General features: G+C 40.0%; 2 protein-coding genes across 2 annotated transcripts in view; one reads left to right on the forward strand and one right to left on the reverse strand.

Moving 5' to 3' along the window:
- Positions 1 to 10,550, reverse strand: part of APPL1 (adaptor protein, phosphotyrosine interacting with PH domain and leucine zipper 1) — a 49,720-nt gene extending 39,170 nt beyond the window's left edge. The window contains exons 1-3 of the mRNA XM_024220986.3: positions 10,457 to 10,550; positions 4,906 to 5,004; positions 3,882 to 3,941 (exon numbers count right to left, since the gene is read on the reverse strand). Of these exons, the coding sequence (XP_024076754.2) occupies positions 3,882 to 3,941; positions 4,906 to 5,004; positions 10,457 to 10,510 (213 nt within the window). The 5' untranslated portion in view covers positions 10,511 to 10,550. The remainder of the gene's footprint in view (positions 1 to 3,881; positions 3,942 to 4,905; positions 5,005 to 10,456) is intronic.
- Positions 10,551 to 20,024: 9,474 nt separating this feature from the next.
- On the forward strand, positions 20,025 to 22,381 carry HESX1 (HESX homeobox 1). Its single transcript, XM_024220428.2, has 4 exons — positions 20,025 to 20,217; positions 20,451 to 20,650; positions 20,993 to 21,094; positions 22,283 to 22,381. Exons 1-4 carry the CDS (start codon positions 20,025 to 20,027, stop codon positions 22,379 to 22,381), a joined length of 594 nt encoding a protein of 197 aa, XP_024076196.2.
- The last annotated feature ends 1,144 nt before the right edge of the window (positions 22,382 to 23,525 follow it).

Raw genomic sequence — 23,525 nt, forward strand, 5'->3', positions numbered from 1 at the left:
CTTAATTCATAGCAATTATATATAAAAACACAATGAGTTTTGCCTTAGTAAGGACTGCAAGACTGAGAGACTTATACCTTATATCCATTGAAAGACCATCAAAGCTGTAACTAAAAACTTAATTGAAATGAGGAAATCACATACTGGCGGGATCGAGCAAGTCAGAATATCATTCCCATGCCATCTCTAAAAATGTATCTCATTATAGCTAATATTCAAAGTTATTATGTCCTGATGTCACTACTGTATTATTTTCAGGTTTTATTTAGGAAAAGCAACTTTTAAGATAGCAGGCTTTTTGATAGAGATTTTGTTTTAGATTTTATATTTGATGCAAAACACTGAGCAGATATGCTACAATTAATAAAATGGGAAAATTTGGTGCACATTTTAGATACTTATCTGATAAAGCATGTAATTAAACAATGTTAATTACAAATTATGCCAGGCAGATTATTATTGAGCATATCAAAATTTGCTGGCATGGAATTTATATTTACTGTAATTACCATGACAAAATTCATAGGAGCATGAGTTGCTTGGTTATACTATGTTTCAGGATACCATTCAGTCCCGGAGGTCACATGTTCTGTGACTTCCCGGGATCTCTGACTTCTTCTGGGGCAGAGCGGCCTGCTGGAGCAGTGGCCAGGGTTGGTTCAGCCTCCCTTGGGGCAGCAGAAACCGCCCTCAGCACCTGCCGCAGAAGCAGCAGCAGGCCTGGAGCAGCTGCAAGCCCTGGGAATGCTCTGTTTGTTGTCCCTCCCCCGTCAGGGTATTTTTTTAGTAAAAGTCAGAGACAGGTTGGAGACTTCCATGAATTTTTGTTTATTGCCCGCAACCTGTCCCTGACTTTTACTAAAAATATCCATGACAGAATTTTAACCTTATCTATGTTGCAATAAAAACTGCTGTGGTACATAGCTGCTGTTTCCTTATAGCAAGCCACTGCAAAATTAACTGATTCTAATTTTAAGTATGCAGTGTAGTTGTAGCCATGTTGGTCCCAGGATATTAGGGAGACAAGGTGGGTGAGGTAATATCTTGTATTGAACCAACTTCTGTTGGTGAGAGAGAGAAGCTTTCGAGCCACACAGAGCTCTTTTTCACATCTGGGAAGGGAATGCCCAGGATCACTGCAAAATGTTCCACCTTGCATTTCGCTGTGATTTCCCATCCCAGACCCGAAGAAGAGCTCTGTGTGGCTTGAAAGCTTGTCTCTCTCACCAACAGAAATTGGTCCAATAAAATATTTTACCCCATCCACCTTGTCTCCCTGATTTTTAAGGACTGCCTTGAGAGTTTTGATTTTCAAACAAAGCTGTTAGTGATAAGAAAGCAAAATAACCAAAATTCACTACATTTCTAATTAGTGAAATTTTTATCATTCCAAATTTGTTGGCTTTTAAATGGTAATATTGAAAAATATTCCACACACATAATTACAGCTACTTTAAAAAATAAATTAAAATAGGACTTAAAGATAATTAAAATTGCAGTAAGAAATTACACATGGACCTTGTTAGCATTCATATTTATGGACTTTAAAATGTGGACTTGAAATGTAAAATTCCACATTTAGTCTCTTAATAAGAAAAACAAGCTAATTGTAAATTAACATTGCAAACAAAAACACGCTACAAATGTCACATTTTCAAAAGACTAAATCTGTATAATCAACAAATAGTAATACTTGTCATGACTTATACTACTATTACAGAACAGTAGTGGGAGACCATAAGAACGTTCATACTGCGTCAGATAAAGGTCCCTCTAGTCCAGTATCCGGTCTTCTGACAGCAGCCAATGCCAGGTGCCCCAGAAAGAATGAACAGAACAGGCAATCATCAAGTGATCCATTCCCTGTCACCCACACCCAGACTCTGGCAATCAGAGGCTAGGGCCACCATCCCTGCCCATTTTGGCTAATAGCCATCGATGGACCTATCCTCCATGAATTTATGTAGCTCTTTTTTGAACCCTGTTATAGTCTTGGCCTTCACAATATCCTCTGGCAAAGAGTTCCACAGGTTGACTATGCATTGTGTGAAGAAATACTTCTTTTTGTTTTAAACCTGCTGTCTATTAATTTAACGTGGTGACCCCTAGTTCTTGTGTTACGAGAAGGAGTAAATAATACTTTCTTCACACATGTCATTTTATAGACCTCAGTCATATCCCCCTTAGTCGTCTCTTTTCCAAGCTGAAAAGTCTCAGTCTTATTAATCTCTCCTCATATGGAAGCTGTCCCATACCCCTAATCATTTTTGTTGCCCTTTTCTGAACTTTTTCCAATTCTAATATATCTTTTTTGAGATGGGGCAATCACATCTGCACACAGTATTCAAGATGTGGGCATACCATGGATTTATGTAGAGGCAATATGATATTTTCTGTCTTATTATCTATCCCTTTCTTAATGATTCCCAACAGTCTGTAACAGCTAGGGACTAGATTAAATATTATAACTGACTTGACAAGAACAAGCTGTGAAAGTTATGATGTTGGCTCCATCCAGGGGAAGGTTTGAAACTAAAATTCCCAGCTTTACACCAGTAAATTATGCAACAACTTGGAATCTCAACGGGGGTGAGGAAAAAATGGAGAAAAAAAGAACTAAGTTCATATAAATGATCTTCCCACTGAAGATGGAAGGAGATATTCCACAGAAGATGGAAGGAGAGAGTGCAAGGGCTAACTACTTCTGATTTACAAGACTATGACAGGGTGTATAAACCCCTCACTGGACAGGAGGGGGTTAAGGAGCAACTCTGAGCTAAGGAAGCCCCGCCTCTCCACCCCTGTAGAGCATGCTTGATTTGGAGGCGGGGTTTAAAAGGCAGCCAGAGGCTGGTGGGCCAGAGGGAAGGGTGCGCCCTGAGAGCTCCAGGGAAAGACATGAGCTGTGCCCACACCAAGCCTGGGAACTGGAGAACCACAGCACCTGGAGACTGACCAGGGCTAGAAGCTCAGAAGGTGGTGCTCTTCAGGAATAGATAGTGGCTGGCTGGGATGCACAGGGAGATAGTTTCCCTGGGTCACTTCCTGACTTGATACTGATGCAAGGCACCACCAGGTGAGTGAAGCCAAACCAGCCTGCCAAGGCCCTGGGTTGGAAACTGGTGGAGTAGGAAGGCCTAGACGCCAGTAGCCTGCCCCATGAGCTGCAGCCCCTAGGCAGGGTGGTTGCCCACAGAGACATTCAAAAACAACAAATTGCACTCCAGAGCCCTCTATTTCCTCACATTTCCCTTAATGGTACTACTGTGTGTGAGAAATATCACTCTTGGTTCAGTGGGGAAGCAAATTATGGGCTTCAGAATTTATAAAAACTACTAATTTGGGGGTGGGGATTTCTCCTCCCAATCACTGGAGATTTTTGTGGCTGGGTACAGGCTCCATTCCTCCTCATTGGGTTGCTGGGGAATGGTACATCTTCAGGCCACACAATCTCTTCTTATGACTACTTGAATTAGAGCTGTCATCTAGCAAGTGCTCACTGCTTTTGGGCTACTGTCCCTTTAAAATGTCTCTAGATGACTAATGGACAGCCAAAGAAGTTCCCTTTCCTAATATTATTCATGTTGGTGAACCTGAGCTGAGCCTAAAGACTCTGCCCCGTGAAAAAGTCACAACAAGTCTAATTTTAGCATTCTGCAGGTTCTATGGCTTGAGTATCTTCAACACAGAATAGAAAGCAACCCCTGTAGCTGGTGAATTTCTTGTGAACCAGCAGCTGCAATGGCTTATTTTGTCTGGATCAGACCTGTGGAGTTTTGCACTTTGCTGTGTGGGAAGAAAAAAATTGTACTTTTTTTTAAAATAATGTACAAAAGCATTTACTCTGAACTATTTCAAAGGGAAACTGATTTATACTGTACCTGCTTCTCATACTCTTTTAGAAGTTTTGAAGTTAGATGAGTTGCTGCACTTAATTCATTCTGGTTTAAAAAAAAAAGGGAAACAGTTTAATCCTATTTTTTTTTCCATCTAATCAATATATACTTTAGGCATTACATTTATGAAGAGGAAACATAGGAATACAGAACAAAAGGTTAAAATGGAAATCATCTCAAAATACATATAGCCAGATTTTCAGAGAAGCTGAGACCCACAACTCCCACTGAAATTAATGGGAGTGGTGGGTGCTGAGTATTTCTGAAAGTCAATGCAACAGTACATATAATGCACACTGTAGAGTTATCAGACCCATAAAAATTGGACTTGCCTTCAAATTTGCAATTGTCTTGCAATTTGCAGACAACAAAATATTTAGTTCACATCAGCCATCTTAGTTACTGAGTATTAACTACATGTGGGGATGAAAATTGTTAGAACAAACCATTCCATTAACTGGTTACAAACTTCTTAAAATAACTGTAGACAGGGACAAAGGAAAGATCTGCACAAGCAGTTTCATACACCTGAACAGCAGAAAGTGCAGAAATAAACAACAACAAAAGGAAGGTAACACAATGAAGCAACATGCAAGTAACAAACAGGTGGGTCATGAAAAGAACCACCACCACATTCAAGTCAAGATAAAACAAAGTAAGGCAAAATACAAGCTACAGGAACTAATGTTAACAAGATTAAGTGAATACAAGAAGAAACTGTCCAAACGTATTTATAAACTAATATTACAGCCACAATGGCAATTGTTCAGAAAAAAAATCATTTAGACATCTAAAGATGTGTTAAGTGCAAAAAGAACACAACTCTTGCACCGGACAAATCTTGTTTCAAAACCAGCAGGCCTTGGCAAACATGGCATTTTCCAGTTTTCATCTCTAATTTTTAACCTATAGTTTAAAAAAATACAGTTTACCCATGTTCAAATAAATTAGTTAAAAGATGTTTTTTATAAACTTTCTAAATGCATACAGGGAACAGCTATAATTTTACCTGTGCATCATAAATTCGACGCATGGCTTGATACAACTGGTGGATGTAACTGGAAATTGCTGCAGCATCTTCTTCAAATACACCCAGCAAAGAACGTGTCTGTCCAAAATAGAACACACAATGAATTTGTATTACTCTTTTAAAAATCAATTTAGCAAAGAATCTCATGGTATTTCAAAGACATTAAATATGATTTATTTAATGAATTAGACACTAAAACAGATTTCCTTTTCCAAGTAACAGCAGAAAGACCTCAAAACTAGTAAAAATAGGGTTTAAGAAAACATGTTTCTTATTCATAATTTAGAGGCTCATTTTTCTAAAGTTTACAAACGTTTCAAATTACTGTAAGTGTCTTTATATGTTTCTCACTTGATAGAAGTAGATATGTCAGAGTGAGCAGTCCCCTTTAAGGGAACTGGGCTCAGTCTCATATGTGCCTGGATAGCCCATCTCCCAGATGACAGGACTGAGAATTTAGAGCAGGGGTAGGCAACCTATGGCACGCGTGCTGAAGGCGGCACACGAGCTGATTTTCAGTGGCACTCACACTGCCCGGGTCCTGGCCACTGATCTGGCGGGCTCTGCTGTGACTCCATCTGGGGCTGTATCAGACCTTTTTCACAGAGGTAAGACAACTTTACAATAAGGTGCTTTCAAATGCCTAGACATCGTAATACACAAGCAATGCCTTACACATTCTAGTCACCCCTTGATTTTACCAGCAGTGGCTGCACAAGGTTACTATAGCTTGCAGAAAGTCTTCAGCTAAAATCCAACTGAATTTCAGCAATCTACTTAATTACTGATGAAAGTTTAAGTTTTGGAGTATAATTTTGTTGCATCTTAAAGGGCAACTACACAGCTGAATAATCTTTATACACAGAATACTTTCTGGAATATCTCCTTAGCAGACAGGAAACATTTGTGAAGCTCACTTAAATTGAGAGCTAACAAACAAACCTCAGCAACAATGCTTTCTTGCAAAGCAGCGGTTTTTTCCATGTTTCTCCTCATCAGACTTTTGCTAACAAGACAATTCAGTGATACTTGAGAAGATAAGTAAAATGCCCTATTTACACAAACATTCTTGAACCTAGCAGTGAACTACTTATATTTCTATTACATACTTCATTTCTAGAGTGGAGTTCTAACTTCTAGAATAAGCAGAGGATGTGCAAAATCTGAAATTATGAAGCTAACCTGCTGTATCCTGACAGCCTTATACTTACGAAACTTTTAATGTTTTCTAATGGAGACAGAGGGGAAAACATAAGATAGAACCCTAAGTGCAGAATGGCAGACTCAATACCCTCAAAACAGAATATTAACAGCAGTAGCTGACAGTTTCAAAAGTGGGGGGTGGGGGAGAAGGGGCAAAATTTACCATTTTGAAATAAAAGAATATACCTAAATTTAGTGGTATTTCCTATTAACATGAAGACTGTTATTGCAATCTAAAACTCTGGGCTGGTCCACACTGGGGCGGGGGATCGATATAGGAAACGCAACTTCAGCTACGAGAATAGCGTAGCTGAAGTCGACGTTTCCTATATCGAACTAAAAGTACTTACTTCGGGTCCACGCGGCGCAGGCAGGCTCCCCCGTCGACAGCGCTTCCTCCTCTCGGCGAGCAGGAGTTCCGCAGTCGACGGGGGAGCGCTTCTGGGATCGATCTATCGCGTCCAGATGAGATGCGATAAATCGATCCCAGAAGATCGATCTCTACCCGCCGAATTAGGCGGGTAGTGTGGACCAGCCCTCTGTGGTGCAGGGTTCAAATATTCAAGAAAGTGAAAATATATGTAGCAACTAAGTTGCACTGAAGTATGTTTATTTAAAGTTAAACATTATTACATTAATTAATTAATTGGATTTCTATTTGTGTTGTGTTTATTACCCTGAACAAATCCACTCAGTAACAGAGTATGATAAAACATAGGTCTGTTGCTTAGAAGTCTAAAAAGCTGAAGCTCAGTTACTTTGGGTATGGAGCTTGGCTTAAACTCAAGCTTCCAGAAAAAATCTAATTGGTATTGTATGCTCTTTGGGACAGAAACTGTGTCTTCCTGTATATGTAGAATGTGCTTACCACATTGCAGAAGCTACCGGAATACAGTAAACAGTAATCAACCTTATCTGGTGTCAAAAAAACCCCACTGTGTCTAGTGAGAGTGATTTACAGGATGCTAGATTTTTTTTTTTTTAAGTATCATTGTACATGTCTTAAAATACTACTGCTAATGTAGAAGTCCTTTTGTAGTCTATCACCACAGTTTTTGGCTATCCTATAGCACAACAGGTTTCAAAGGCAGTTCTTCAATTTGTGCAGGATCTTGCAATAATGAACTAATGGGTATGACTAATTGAACTTTAGTTATTACATGTAGCACAGTTTGCTAAATCGCATAAAGAATTGATTGTGCTTTGATAATCTTATCTTCCTTTTAAGATAGTCTAAAGAACACCAAGTGTTTAAAGTTTGACATTCCAGAGGCAAAAAGGTAGCTTTTTCCTCATTAAAAAACACTGATAGCTTTAAGACTTAACAGAATTTGCAGTACTACAAGCTAAAGTTAGGGCAAACAAATCTTATGCTTCAGATTGTAAACTGCGCTCACATCTGGCTCAGGAAGAAATTTCCCTGCCTAACTCCAGCACTGCACAACTGTCTAGGTCAGTAGTTCTCAACCTCTTCAATACCATGACCTATGTTACACCAGAAAAGTTTCAGGATCCACCTAGTCATAAAGAAATGGAGTGGTCATGACATTCTGATTGAGAATTCATTACACTTTGTGTTTTACTCCCTCTCCCTCTGAAGAATGAGATACCAAATGCTACAGTATGATCCAGTAAAACAAACTGTTCCACTTTGTGGCCTTGAACTGCTGTCTACTTCTGAAATAATGGAACCAGACTGTAAAATGAGACCGTAGTTGTTTTTATTTACTTAGCGATGGTCAGAAGTACGATTCAGGACAGAGCATGGAAGAATGTAAGGAATAAAATTACTTGGTCTCTAATATGTTTTGCTTCAGCCAGCATTTTCTACCCAAACTAATTGTTTTAAGTAGACACAACTTTACCCTTAAAAATCAAAAAATTAAGACCTGTGCCACATGAAAGCATGTAGGCAAATCAAGCAGGTAAAAAGTGCAGGCTCAATAGTGAGTAATGATCTCTATCTAACTCAAAATAGACTAGACTAGCTAAAGCCTGCCACAAAACCTCCACTGAAGGACTTTCTAGACGATCAACATGTCTGAAAGACTGTAAAGGGATTAAACAAATTAACTGTATTTTGAATTGGTGTCTATAAGTTAACAAGCCATCCTTACATACAGTGAGTATTTCCAACAGCAACTTTCTTTCCTTAAGATTAGTGAAAAAGTATATTTAACAGAAGGGGGCAAAAACTGTTTACTGTGGATGCTAAATTATCTTGCATTTGATATCTTGAGTAAAGAATCTCTGGCTCTGAATAGTCTGTGTGGAGAGCAGAGATTCATTTGTCAAAATCAGTTTAAAAAAACTGGGATATGAAAGAAAAGACTTCACAGTGAAAGAACAGGTCAATGTTAGTTCTTTTTAGGATCAGAAGTAGTAAGCTTTTGAAGGGTCAGTCTTTCAGAGAAGACAAACCTCAGCGCTTGAACACTTGGTCATTAAACAACATGTGGAGCTTTTCACATGAGCAGTGGCTTAAGCCCTGGCTTCCTGGACAAATCCCAAATGGATTATATTTTGCCTACCTGAATTCCTCTACAATGTCAAGTGAATAAGGTATTTTTCTTTTGATCCTAAAATATTCAGTAGTCATATACTTGATTAAACAACTGTTGCCTTTCAGTCCAGAGATAGCTATATTTCAATGGTGGGTGAATTGATCCTAATAGATTCTGGAAAATATTAGTAGAGCATTTTTGTATCTTTGAATAGAAAGCAATATATAAAGTAGTAAAAATACTAATAATTCATTTGACTAATTACTATCATGCATACCATTCTAAAAATATTTGAAGTACTTTGATTAAAATTCGATCTTTTTAAATGTAAATTCAGAGTTATTTTAGTATTTAGAATATTAAACACAGGATTGTTCTTGGAGTTTATTTTTCCTTCCATGGCTCCTATGAGTAACAACATATTTTAAAACTTAAGTGATGATCTAGTTGTCAAAGTTCCTCTGGAAACTTCTCTGCTTTCTAGCCCACTCCCTTCTTCTGCACTTACTCTTAGATCAATACTGCTAATATGTAGCAATATAGTATGATGATTTCAAAATGTAGGGTAGTCAAACCCTCTATGGTTTTTCCCTTCACATTTTAAAAAGGTCCCTATAACCATTTTATTTTAGTTAAGTATTTTAAAATATTAGTCTTTTTAATAAAAATTTCAATTTTATATAAGTAGCACTACATAACTCACCACCTTGCTAAAAATCCTAAATTAAGCTCAGAAATAGCAATATGTGCACTGTCAAAATATTACAAATCATCCTCAGTTACACTAATAAATCAAATAGTCAGTCAACATTGTTCTATAAGCTGACATTTGCCAGCTGATAGTGTAATAAGAGCAATGTTCACTTAGCATGAGATATTATACATTAGTGTTATATTGTTCAATGTCAAGAAGGAGATTACAAAACAGTATCTGGTTAACTCTGGTGACAGCTGGCAGCATTTATGGATATCCTGCCTTCTTAATATCAAGCAGCAACTGATGAACCAAACAGCAAAAAACGAGTGAAGAAATCAGAGTAATTAAAAAGCTGTAAGTCAACAGCATGTATTTCCAGTCTAGGCACAGCTCTCAGAAACACTTCATGAATCCAAGCAGTCTTCATAATTTTTAAAAAATAATTTTTTACAATGTAAAAGTTTTGGTTAAGACATAGCCACAGGATTCACATTAACAAAAACTCTTCTCAAACTGACAATGGGAATGAGTAATATTTCAAAATCAAATGGCCTGTATTTTTAAGATTAAGCTCCTAGGAACAGGAGACTCGCACATTAAGCATCACACCGCTGCAGTGCTGTTTAAGTAAGAGTACGGCCTTTAATATGATCGAACTACTCACTAGTCAGAGCACACCTGCAAGGTAGGGATGACGTGAGGGGGGAAACTGACACACAGAGTGACTTCCTCCCTGCCCCCCAAGCTCACACATTTACACAGTGGCAAAGTTGCGGGGGAAGCTCGCGGTCTATTTATGGCTTGACACTGCTGTGGCTCACAGCATCAGAGACCTCCCAGCAAGAGCAAGACTGGAAATACAAGCGGGGCGCTCCTGTACCCTATGCCAGGGGTTGTTCCCCAGGCCCCTGGGAGTTCGCCCCGGACATCACAGTCTCGGCTTCCTGCCCCTTCACCGCACCCAGCCACCTAACCTGTCTCCGAACATCCCCCCGAGCCAGAGCCCGCGGGCCCCAACCTGGGGGACCACCGGGCGCAGAGCCCCGGGCCCTGGCTCCAACCTGCGGCAGCCCTGTCCCCGCGCAGAACCCCAGGGCCCGGCCCGACTGGGCCCCTTTCCTCTCACCTGGGGACTGTCCTCCAACGTCTCCTCAATGGGTAGCTTGTCAATCCCGGGCATGGCGACGGCTGGGTGTCTACGGGCCGACGCGCCCACAAACCCTCCCGTGCACCCAACACTGAACCCCTCCCCCCTTCGTCAGCACAGCCACAACCCAGCCCCGCCCCGGAAATCCCGCCCCCTCCGCCGCCTTCTCATTGCTCAACTGAGGCGTCACTCTAATTACGTGTAGGGGCGGGCCTAGGAGAGAGGGCGTCGAGTGACGTATGGAGCGGCCCTGGCGCTACTGCTGCCCGCCCGCTCGCTCTCAGGCTGGGAGTGGTTGAGTCTGCTGCGTCCGCCTACGATCTCCCCGCCCAGCACAGGGGGAACCAGGCCCAGTTCCGGGCGACGTACGCAGGCTCCTACCTCGGTCTCGTCAATCCAGCTCCGCCCTTACCCGGGGCGACTCCTTCCCGCAAGGGAGCGGCCTCGTCATCGCCCCGCGCTGTGTGCCTGCGAGTCCTCGTCTCAGGCTATAATCACACCCATAACCAACGCGAGTGGGTTTACAGCGCCAAAAGTTGGGAGGAGAAGGTCTCGGATGTTTCGGAGGGAGAGACGCGCACTGGGACTTCACTTTCCCCCTTAAAACGCCAGATGGTGGTTGTGCTTTTCTTCTGCTCAGGCATTTAGAATTTCACATGGTTTTGAACCTTTCTTAAACTGTGATAGCGGTCCTATGAGGAATTAGTTATCCCCACCCCCTTCTACACTACATCTTCTGTTTAACACGTGTTGAATACAGTGACTCCCCAGCATGGTTTGTTTGAACCAACATGTTACAATTGTGTTCAGAAGCCCTATTTGCATCCTGCTATGGAAGTTAGCCTCAAACATTTTTGAGTGTCAAAGTTGTTTGTAATAATTCCTTTTAACGCTGTTTGGACATGGTTTTAAAGCACTGTTCTGCTTCATATAGCACAACAGAATTAGAAAACCCTTTTCAAACATGCTTGTAGCTAGCTGCAGTTGTTTACTAGAAGGACACATTGGCTTGTCCTGTTCCCCCCTCCCCTCACATCATTCTTCAAAGGCCCTTTTTATAGCTTTGTGAACAGAACATCTTGACCTTGAGTATTGTATTTGTGTGGTTCCTGTAGATGTTAAAATGGATATCTGAGAGGTATGTGATATTCATACCCTAATTGCTAAACATTTTAATTTCAACTCTATTCAAAACAGGAAACAATGAGTGTGAAATGAAATACAGCAAGAAATATAAATTCAAACATTTGAAAGGCTAATGACAGGAAAAAAACAAGGAGATAAAATATATTTGAAATTGTAAAATAATAGTTTTTTTAAAAGAAATTATTTGGTGTCATTGGTGGGGAAAAAATGACCACAAGAACTTTTGATGGAAAACCAGTAACATTTGAGTAAAGTGGTTATTACTAGGGGGTAAAAAGAAAAGAAAGGGGACTGCTTCCCCTTCCCAAGAGAAAGAGAGACATTATATGTCAGGCAAGAAAAGAAGGGTAGGAGAATTTATATTGTTAAATAAACTCCAGTGGGTGTGGTGCAAAGCTAGGTTAGAAAGTGTGATAAGTCTGTTAGTGGAGCAAATGATTAACTAATGTACAGTATTTTCATTGTGATAAAAATTTGTTTATCATTATTTATATAAGATTCCATACTCTAAAAGAATTAGATGAGATGTAGACATTAAATCGTGTAGTGGTTGGGGAAGGAAACTAGAAGTAGTAACTCAGGTTCAACTGGTTTAATTCCTAGCTACTGACTCATTATGTGGCCTGAGGCATGTCACTTAGCCTCATTTTCTCTCTTTCTCTATCTGCAATATGTGACTAATCTTGCCTATCTCACAAGGATGTTGTGAGGATTAAGATTTGCAGTAACATTCTTATATGTCTGGTTCTCCAAATTAAAATTGTATGGATATGCCATACACTAATTCACAATCTATAAATGTCATGAATGGCTTTCCTTTTTTGAAATCAGTCAACTAGTGACCATTTAGTACAGCTGTCAAATCATGGGAATTTTTTTACTAGCGACAGTTTGTATATTTTGTACAATGTGTAAGATTGAGGACATGTTTCCTTAGCAAAATCATAGATGGTAGCAAGTAGGATTTAGGAAGTGGAGTTTCTGTTGCTTCTCTCATCTATGCACCTCTTTAGATGGCAACAGTCATTTATTTTCTTTTAGTTGCCATGAAGTGAAAATAATACATCTTAAATTAGTGCTGAAGAGATGGAAGTGTGCTACAACAAGACCACAACAGACTTGGCATTAAAATGTAGAAATTTGATTTGGCATGCAGAATAATCTCAACAGGCACATGAAAAAAGGGTTCAGTCCTGCTCCTGTTGAAGTTAGCAGTAAATCGCCAATTGACTTCAAGATGGGTTCTTTTTTTATTATACCCTGCAACATATGGGGACTTAGCTGTTTGAAATGGATCCCTTGAATAAAAAGTAAGATTTGTTAATCTTCTAGTAATGTTGTTTGTATTTTTGCAATTTTTAGAAGGCAATATTATGCATGTATCTTTAGAAAGTAATTTGTTGAACAAGACTAACACTGGGAACCCTAGATGGCAGTATTACTTTAGTTTCAGTTCTTCAAACACCAACTGAGTTCAACTGAGGCCTGGTCTACACTACTAGGTTAGGTCAAAATTAGCCGCGTTAGGACGATTTTATAATGAATGCGTCTACACAACCAACCCCATTCTGCTGATCTAAAGGGTTCTTAAAATCGACTGCTGTACTCCTCCCTGATGAGGGGAATAGGGCTAAAATCGACCTTCCTAGGTCGAATTTGGGGTAGTGTAGACGCAGTGCTGTGCAGTTCAATGGTATTGGCCTCCAGGAGCTATCCCAGAGTGCTCCAATGTGACCGCTCTGGACAGCACTTTCAACTCCGATGCACTAGCCAGGTACACCAGAAAAGCACCGAGAACTTTTGAATTTCATTTCCTGTTTGTTCAGCGTAGCGAGCTCATCAGCACAGGTGACCATGCAGTCCAGAATCGCAAACGAGCTCCAGCACGGAGCGAACGGGAGACGCTGGATCTGATTGCTGTATGGGGAGAAGAGTCTATGCAGGCAGAACTCCCATCCAGCAGAAGAAATGCTGATATATATGCCAAAATCGCACAGGGCATGGTGGACAGAGGCTACAGCAGGGACACACAGCAGTGCCGCGTGAAAATTAAGGAGCTCAGGCAAGCCTACCAAAAGACAAAGGAGGCAAACGGTCACTCCAGGTCAGAGCCCCAGACATGCTGCTTCTATGATCAGCTACATGCCATTCTAGGGGGGGACCCTACCAGTACCCCACCGCTCTCCGTGGACACCTGCAAGGTGGCAGCCTCACACAACAGGGATGAGGATTTTGTGGAGGAGGAGGATGCGCAGCAGGCAACCAGAGAATCTGTTCTCCCCAGCAGCCAGGACCTTTTCCTTACCCTGGAGCCAATACCCTCCCAGGGCGTGATCGGAACACGCAGGAGGAGCTGCTGAGGCTAATGGGGGAGCAAACAGACATGATGAGGCGTCTGGTGGAGTTGCAGGAAAGGCAACTAGAGTACAGACCCCCGCCTGCCCTCCTCGCCAAGTTCCATATCCTTCTTACCCAGACGCCCAAGAACGCGGTGTGGGAGGCTCCAGGCCCACTGCCACTCAACTCCAGGGGATGGCCCAAGCAACAGAAGGCTGTCATTCAAACTGATTTGTAGTGTGGCTGCAATAAGCAATGTGGCCTTGTCCTTCCCTCCTCCCCCACCTCACCCCATTATCAAACCCTTTGTACACCCGTAGGGTGACCAGATGTCCTGCTTTTATAGGGACCATCCCAATTTTGGGGTCTTTTTCTTATATAGGCTCCTATTACCCCCCACCCCCGTCCTGATTTTTCACATTTGCTGTCCGGTCACCCTATACCCCCGGGCTACCTTTTACTAGTCAGCATTGTCAGTGATCTCAAGTTTTTTTTTAATAAATAAAGAATTAATGGATTCAGAACAATAGGGACTTTATTTCCTGTGCCCGCTGTGGTCGAAGGGGGGGAGGGGGATTGGATTACAGGGAAGTACATTCAACACGGGGGGCGGGTTTGCATCAAGGACAAACACACACAACTGTCACACCGTAGCCTGGTCAGTCATGAAACTGTTTTTCAAAGCCTCTCTGATGCGCAGCGTGCCTGGGTGTGCTCTTCTAATTGCCCTGGTGTCTGGCTGTTCAAAATTGGCCACCAGGCAATTTGCCTCAATCTCACCCCACCATAAATATCTCCCCCTTGCACGCAGCAAGCAGCAATAACAATGGAAATATTGCTTTCGCTGAGGTCTAACCTACTCAACAAACTGTGCCAATGCCCCTTTAAACGTTCAAAGGCACAGTCTACCACCATTCTGAGCTTGCTCAGCCTATAGATGAACTGCTCCTTACTGCTGTCCAAGCTGCCTGTGTACAGTTTCATGAGCCATGGAAGCAAGGGGTAGGCTGGGTCCCCAAGGATAAATACTGGCATTTCAACATCCCCAACAGTAATTTTCTGATCTGGGAAGAAAATCCCTTCTTGCAGCTTTCTGAACAGCCCTGAATGCCGAAAGATGTGAGCGTCATGCACCTTTCCCGACCATCCCACATTGATGTTGGTGAAACAGCCCTTGTGATCCACCAGTGCTTGCAACACCATTGAGAAGTATCCCTTGCAGTTTATGTACTGTTTGGCAAGGCGGTCTGGTGTCAAGATAGGGATATGTGTTACGTCTATCGCCCCACCATAGTTAGGGAACCCCATTGCAGCAAAGCCATCCACTATGACTTGCACGTTTCCCAGAGCCACTACCCTTCTTAGAAGGGTATTGATTGCCCTTGCTACTTGGATCACAGCAGCCCCCATGGGACACTTGCCCACTGTGAATTGATTCCCAACTGACCGGTAGCAGTCAGGCGTTGCAAGCTTCCACAGGGCTATCGCCACTCACTTTTCAACTGTCAGGGCAGGTCTCATCTTGGTATTCCTGCGCTTCAGGGCGGGGGAAAGCAACTCACAAAGTTCCATGAAAGTGGCCTTACACATGCAAAAGTTTCAAAGCCACTGGGAATCATCCCATCCCTGCAACACCATGCAGTCCCACCAGACTGTGCTTATTTGCCGGGCCCAGAATCGGCGTTATACTGTATCAACATGCCGCAATGCCGCCATGATATCCCAATTGCCACATCCTGTGCTTTCAGAAACGTGTGTGACCATGTCCTCCTCACAATCTTCCTCGTGCTGGCGGCTCCTAGCCAGGCTCTGCACATACTGCAGGATAATGCGCGAGGTGTTTACAATGCTCACGAAAGCAGTGCGCAGCTGAGCAGGCTCCATGGCGTCTGCACGGATAACCCAGGAAAAAAGGCACGAAATGATTGTTTGTTGTTGCTTTCAAAGAGGGAGGGAGGGGAGACTGACGACATGTACCCAAAACCACCCGCGACAATGTGTTTGCCCCATCAGGCATTGGGAGCTTAACCCAGAATTCCAATGGGCAGTGGGGACTGTGGGATAGGTACCCATAGTGAACCACTCCGTGAGTCGATGCTAGCCACGGTATTGAGGACGTACTCCGCCGACCTAATGTGCTTAGTGGGGACGTGCACAATCGACTGTATAAAATCGCTTACTAAAGATCGACTTCTATAAAATCAACCTAATTTTGTAGTGTAGACATGCCCTAAGACTCAATGGCTGAATGCTGGCCTCCTTTGTGAAAATACTCCTGGGAGCTACCACATCTGCTTTCTTACCTGACAAGGGCATTATGGACCCAGTCCTGCAAGTTGCTGAGTACATCCAACTGCGAGTTGAGGGCATTCAACCCCCAGAAACTTCCCCTGGTTGTAGGAAGCTCTGCACTGCAGGGTGGGAGGGGGTTGAGTGCGGAGGGTGGGGTGGGGTGAAGCTCAGTGGGGTGGGGTTTGGGTGTGGGGGGGTTCAGATTTACAGGGTTGGACTGACGGGTAGCGGCTCCCAGTACAATGACCCCTCCCCCCAAGCCCACCTCCGCATCAGGAGACCCCCCGAACCCACACTCTGCTGACCTGAACCCCCTGCGTTGGGAGACCCACCCCACTGAGCCCCAACCAGCCACACCCTGACTCCCTACCCCATCAAGTCCCTCTCCCCCAGGTTCCCTCCCCCCCTGCCTGAGCCCTAACCACCTTCACATGGACTCTCTTGCAGAGGCCCAGTCCACCTGCACCCAGAACCCCCCACTGAGCTGCCTGCACCCAGCTTGTGTCACACAGAACCTTGGTACTCTTGAGGGAATTCTGCGCCAAACAATTACAAAAATTAAAATTCTGCAAAGTTCTGCATATTACATTTGTCAAAATAATACAGTAACACAATAACCATATAATCACACCATTTTCAATTATTTTGGCAATTTATTTCAAAATACTTGTCAGCAAATAATTGAAAATGGTGTGATTATTTTGTGTTACTTTGACAAATAAAATATGCAGAATTTTAAAATAATATGCACAGAATTTTTAATTTTTTGGTGCAGAATTCCCTCAGGAGTAAACTATGTAGACCTTTTAGTAGTTGCTTTTGGGGAGGTAAGGAGCATATAATTAAATGCTCCTCTTATCACTACTGACACTTATCTTTCTAGAAAGTTCTTTAGTAGCCCTTTAAAGAGAAATAAGATTTCGTTACATAATTTATTTTTATAAAGCCAGTTACCATATTTTGGACTTCTTACAATTCATGTTTCTAAGATGATCCCATCAAGCCAGCCTTGTAAATGAGATATTTACTTTCCTTATAGTTCCTTGTCCATATTTTTTTTAACTTGCCATAGGAATAAGTAATGGGCTATGTTTGAAGGCCAGCCGTTATTTGTATTATAGTCATTAATGGTTTTCTACACTAGGAAAAAATCTGACCCATAATTCTCCACTCGTGCAGCAGTATATGATTTTTGGTCAGATTGATATACTGAGCCTCCCATTATATTTTTTATGTTATATTTTAAAAAGAATACCAGTGCCTTCTGCAGTAGTAGGCAGTGTTGTGAACTCCTGAGATTTTTATCACAAATCTCATATTTGTTGATTTTCCTAATGGTCCAGTTCCCAGTCATGAGATTACATGAAAATCTCAGCTTTCATTTTTGTAAAAAGCAAGCTTCTAGCCCTTATTATTATGGAGAAAAGCTTGAAAACACGAACTCTAGAGGTCACAAACCAGAAGACAAATGAAAAGAACCCAAAATTTACTTATTTTAAAAACTGCATAATTTTTAAGTCAGTCTCATGGTCTTTTGAGGCTGAAATGATTTTTGAACTCTAGCCTTGGCAATACTGGGTAAACTCTTTGATTATGCTAATCCTGTCAGTATAATTGAACTATACTTACAAAATTATGAAAAATGTTCTCTATGTAGCATTACTGTTTCACAGCTCTCTGGATACTCAAGCCATTTTATTCAGCAAGGATAAAATTCACCCCTTGTAGAGGGCCAATACAAGGCCTATGCCTAACTTAAATCCAACATAAGTGCTCAAAATTGAGCTGTGTGGTCACAAGGGCATATATCATGGTATAAATTAAATTCCATCCTGATTAAATTTATTCTTCAAAGATTTATGTTCTTCATAATCTAGTGTAATAGGTACACTGTCTCGCATCTTTATTTTAATTTTTATGAAACCTTCAGCACATGCTTTTGTGAATCGATAAAGATACTTTGTGTATGCTTGCTTGTGCTGTCTCATCAGCTCCTATCTCATCTCTCAAGGTTAGCAGGGTCTGGGTGGGTCAGTCCTTGGATAGGTAAGACCTTCATTTAATAGATAATGTGGTCAACGGTGTTGGAAATCATGATTCAGTAAATTGGAACTCAATACCTTAAGTTAGTACTGAAGCAATACCTTATCATGGTGTTAGGGGGCACCATGCTTCAGTAGCTGCTGTCTTACAGTAATGACATTGCCAATAGCAACAGGATGAATATATATAGTTCATGAATGATCTTTTCAGATCTGCTTGAAATGATGGGTATATCATATAGATCTTTAATTTCCCAGAATTTCATGGTCTCCTTAACTGTATCAGAATAACAGTTGCATGTTTCCATATGGTAAGTATTTATTTGATCAAAATTGTGGAAATAGATTTATATCCAACTATATGTTTATACAGGAAGGTGACAGAGCAGAGATAATTGCCAACAAGAGGTCCTGATTCTTCCCTTGAATGCACACTGCTCCAGTTGGTGATCTACCTGTGTGCATCAGAGGTCAGAACTTGATTTAAAGGTTGCAAACTCTGAATCCTCCTACACTTATATTTAAAATTCTATTTAATTTTTGCAGCTTTTTTCAAATAAAGTTTTAGAATAAGAAAAACCAGGGAAATATGTAGAGAGATGGTCCAGAACCAAAACCTGGATCCAAATACCCCTGAGCTTTGATGGTGTTTGAGATTTGAACCTGAATCCAGATATGAATTTTATATATGTCACCTTCCTTATAATGGGCCAAACCACAACTCTGGATTCAAACAACTGTGAATTTTGTAAAAATGCTTGAACTCATCTCCAATTCTTTATTTTTGGTTATTTTAAATATTAACACTGATGACTGACGTAAATACCCATTGGTTTAAAACAAATAAACAAGAGATTACAATGAAAGGCTGGTAGAAAAAAGTGTTCTGACTTTAATCAAGAAATTAAAATACAGTGATTCCATTACTTTTAAAATGTTTAATACAAATGTTTTAAAGAATGTTTTGAGATTTTCACATTGCTATCTTTTGAGAAAACTGCACCAAAATTATTTTAATAGGAAAATGAAGCAAGTGAATGCATTAATTATTTATTTAAATACTTGGTGCAACTGTTCCTGTTAACTAATCCTGGTACTTGGAAGGCAATTACACTGAGCTTTGACAACATTGCCAACCCACTGCAGTGTGCCTTGTGCCAAACACTATTGTTGTTTTATTGACCACGTTCACCATTACATATGCATATGAAAAAACAGAGGCATTTTCATCAGGATTACCCTAATAGCATTAAGAGATTATTTTTAAAATTTCCTTGGAAGAAAATTCACTTAAATGAGATTACTTATTACTTGACTGGTTTCCTATCATGCTGCTATGTTTAGGTAAGTGGAGTCCATTAGACTATAAAGTTTTTTTAAAAACTGATTTTATACATTAATGATTTCAAATAAAAGGGAAGTACTATATTTGTGCATAGCTTCTTTTGAGAAAGTTAAGTCGATGTTCTGGTTAGGAGAGATAACACTTTTTGTCCCTCTTGGTGGCCCCCCTAGTGTCGCCATTAGTTGCTAATTACTTGCAAACAAATAAACAATTAACTCCTCGTGCCTCTTGGTGGGAGAGTCTTCATTGACATGCTAAAACTTTCTAATAAAAGATTTTAATTAATGACGTTGCAAATCCAACCCCCTTGCCAACACAGCTATAAGGAGGACCTGCAAGAAAATGCAAGTACAATTCATGTTGTGCATAGACTGAAGGTGAAAGAATGGCAAGTACATCATTATGTGCTTCTGATACAGCAGTGTCTAAAAATCTTCAGAAAGTATCCAGTTTTGTGGAAACTAAAACCACACATTGCTCATTTTCCATTGAAAGCATTTTGGGATTAGAACAGAAAAAAGATGGCATTCCAGCTGCGATACCTCACAGACCATGGATGGATACATGCAACAATTTAGGTATGTCATCAGCTTCAGTTGTCTACTTTTTGACTTAACTTTTTACCCTATGTTAAGTTTTATGTATTATCAAGGATATGTTTCAATAAGCACCTCAGTATGATTAGATGTATACTTAAAACATTAGATTATCACTTATTTTGTTACAGGCTTGCATTTTAATATAACAGTCTCGTTCAAAAATTGGCAAATACAGATTTATGAATTTAAATTCTATATTTTTATGTTTTTAGGAGAAGACACTAGTCAGTGTCTGCAGACCCCTGTCATTTCCTGTGAAGGGCCATTATTTCATGTTAACAGTTACCCGATGCTGGAGGAAAGAGTTTTGAAATGTGAAAAATACTTTTCAGCCACTGAAAGGCTATCTTACAAAAGGGAACTGAGCTGGTACAGGGGTAGGAGACCAAGAACTGCTTTCACTAGAAACCAGGTGGGGATTCAGTTACATTACTTTATTTATAAATAGGTATGTTTTGCTATATTCATTTGTTGAGTAAAATGCAATCAACAATAGGAAGCATGTAATGATTAGTTGATAAAATATTGTATATCTATTGGATAAAGAGGCAGAGATGTACATATGCAGTTAAGGACTGGTGTTAATCTAGGGTAATTTCACTAATTTCATTTGATTTACGCTGGTATAAATGAGATTGGAGTCTGGCCCAAAAAATTGTTGGGAAAGGCTTTTACTTGAACTGACTGACTTTCTCTGTTTCCTACACTGTAAAATTTTAAATTGTTTAATGGATTGTTTGCTTATTCTCCTCAGATTGAAATGCTGGAAAATGTTTTTAGAGTGAACTCCTATCCTGGCATTGATGTTAGAGAAGAACTAGCTCACAAACTAGATTTAGATGAAGACAGGATCCAGGTAACTTAATTTAAAAATATATATATTCTGCGATCACATGATGTCTCCTCAGCAATGATGTAAGTGGGTGGATGGGATAACCATGTGAAAGTTGCATTTATTCTTAATGATCCTTAGTCATTAGTGTATTATTAGATAGTTACTATATTGGCAGTAATTTGTAGTGGGGAAACCAGTGAAATTTCTCCTCCCTCTCAGTCTCCCCTTCTCTCTGGCACCGATATGACATTCATCGCTGTAATACTTCAGTGTCATCCTCCTTGACCATCACAAAGCTTTCCCCCTACTGAACACTCAGATTGAAATCCAGGTCCCATTGAAGTAAATGGGAATTTTGTCACTGACTTCAGTGGGGCCAGGATTTCATTCTCCGATCCCAGGTTTGAAAACCTTTTCTACAATGGGTTTGGAACCAGGTTTGAAAACTAAATAAATACAGTTAAGCAAATGGATAAATACATTTCAAGCAGGGTTTGGCTAGCCAATTTAGACAGGACAAAACTGTTTTAAAGTCACATTTGAGACTCTGTCTCATTTGGTTCAAAGCTCGGTGTACATAGGGATTTTAAGGTCTGATCCAAAGTCCATCAAAGTCAATAGAAAACCTCCCACTGACTTCTTTGGACTTTGGATCAGGCCCTTAATGTTCACTAAGGGTTTGATCAACTTCCATTGAAGTCAGTTGGAGGGTTTGTCATAAAAGTTGGATCAGGCCCTACTAACTTATACTGCAAGGGTTTAAGCACTTCTGGGAGTTATTGAGCATCCTGAACTTCCACTGACTCCTCTGGGAGTTCAGGATGCTCAGAATCTTCCTGGATCAAGCCCTGAGGGTCCAGACCTGTTCCATTGAAGTCGATGAAAGTTTTGCCGTTAACTTCAGTGGGAAACAAAGTAGGTCCTTATCTTCCAATTCAGCTAGGAAATGCAATGAGTCCTTTGTCTATAATTTTCTCTGCCTTACATTATTATTTATTAAAATTATTACAGCTCACCGTATACCTTCATCTGTAGCTTTGAAACTTCCAAGCTGCTTCAGCTTCCAAATTATCAAAATTTCACAAATTATTTTACTGCATGGTTGTACTGATATTCTTTATTAACTTCAAACCTGGCCTGCATACAATGTTGCTTTTAAAAGGAAAAATTACCTATTTCTAAGAAATGTGCATTTTATTTCAATTGTAGATCTGGTTCCAGAATCGCCGTGCAAAGCTGAAAAGATCCCACAGAGAATCTCAGTTTATAATGGTGAAAAACACTTTAACCTCCAACCTGCTGGAATAGGAAGAAGCCAGCTAGTTCACCATTCTTCTACCACAATAGAACATGAAGAATTATTGGAACTTCATAATTTGCATTATTAAGCAATGATAATGTAATATTTGTACTTTGATATTTGCATCTAGTTTTGAAAGATTATCATGATTTTCATTAGAATAAACTGTAAATACTTCATTATGACATGCCTCATATTATAATTGCACTTTTTGTAAAAAAATAAAATGAAAAGTTTTCCATATATTTTAATAAATATTTTCCAAAACATGTAAGATATTTTTGCAGATAACAAACTATGATACACTAGATCCTGAGCTGATGTAAATCTGAATAATTTACTTGAAGACAATGGAGCTACACCAATTTATACCAGCTGAGGATTTGGTCCTGTGTGGTTACTGATTTCAGAAAATTCATCAGGAATACATGAAAAAAGTGACCAATTTTTTTGTTTTGTTTTGTTTTGTTTGTTTAACAAAGCTTCAAATATTTTAAAGGTTGAAGTAAAAAATCATTTAAAGTACACAATTATGCAAAAATGCTACTGCTGTTACAGCAAATTTAGCTTAGGTATTTTACTGGAATGAAATAGCTTTTCAATGTTTGCAGTATAGAGTAGAAATTTTAAAAAATGATACAATATACTTGTTTTTATGAGACGCGCTAGCTATTTATAAATGGAAAAACCTAGAGAACAGTAACAATGTGTGGCATTTGTATAATTTGTATTTTAGCTAAACCAATTAAACTGAAAACCAGTTTAAAATGTCATTCTTATGGACTTTATATTTTCTCATGTTTTAATTAATGTAAATTTAGTTAATATTTGCCTAGTTAATATTACCAGCTTAACTATGTCCCATCCAAATGGTTTTATCAGTATTAACGATCCAGTCCTGTGAAGTACTGAGTGCCCCCAGTAACTCATGAGAAAATTCACAGGATCAAACCCATTTGAGATTAGATATATTGTTTCCTTGTTTATTCATTCTCGTATCCAATAATACTGGATGAAGTTTATAGTGGTAAAGATTTTTATCAGCTGATATATGAAAACCAAGCATCCTGACATTTGATATTGAATTAACCCAAAGTCAATGTACATAGTCCCATCTACAAAGTAAAACCTTTAATTTATATTACATGGCCC

Source organism: Terrapene carolina, unplaced genomic scaffold (genome assembly GCF_002925995.2).
Source record: "Terrapene carolina triunguis isolate 2854851 unplaced genomic scaffold, T_m_triunguis-2.0 Scaffold89, whole genome shotgun sequence".
Lineage (NCBI taxonomy): Eukaryota > Metazoa > Chordata > Testudines > Emydidae > Terrapene > Terrapene triunguis.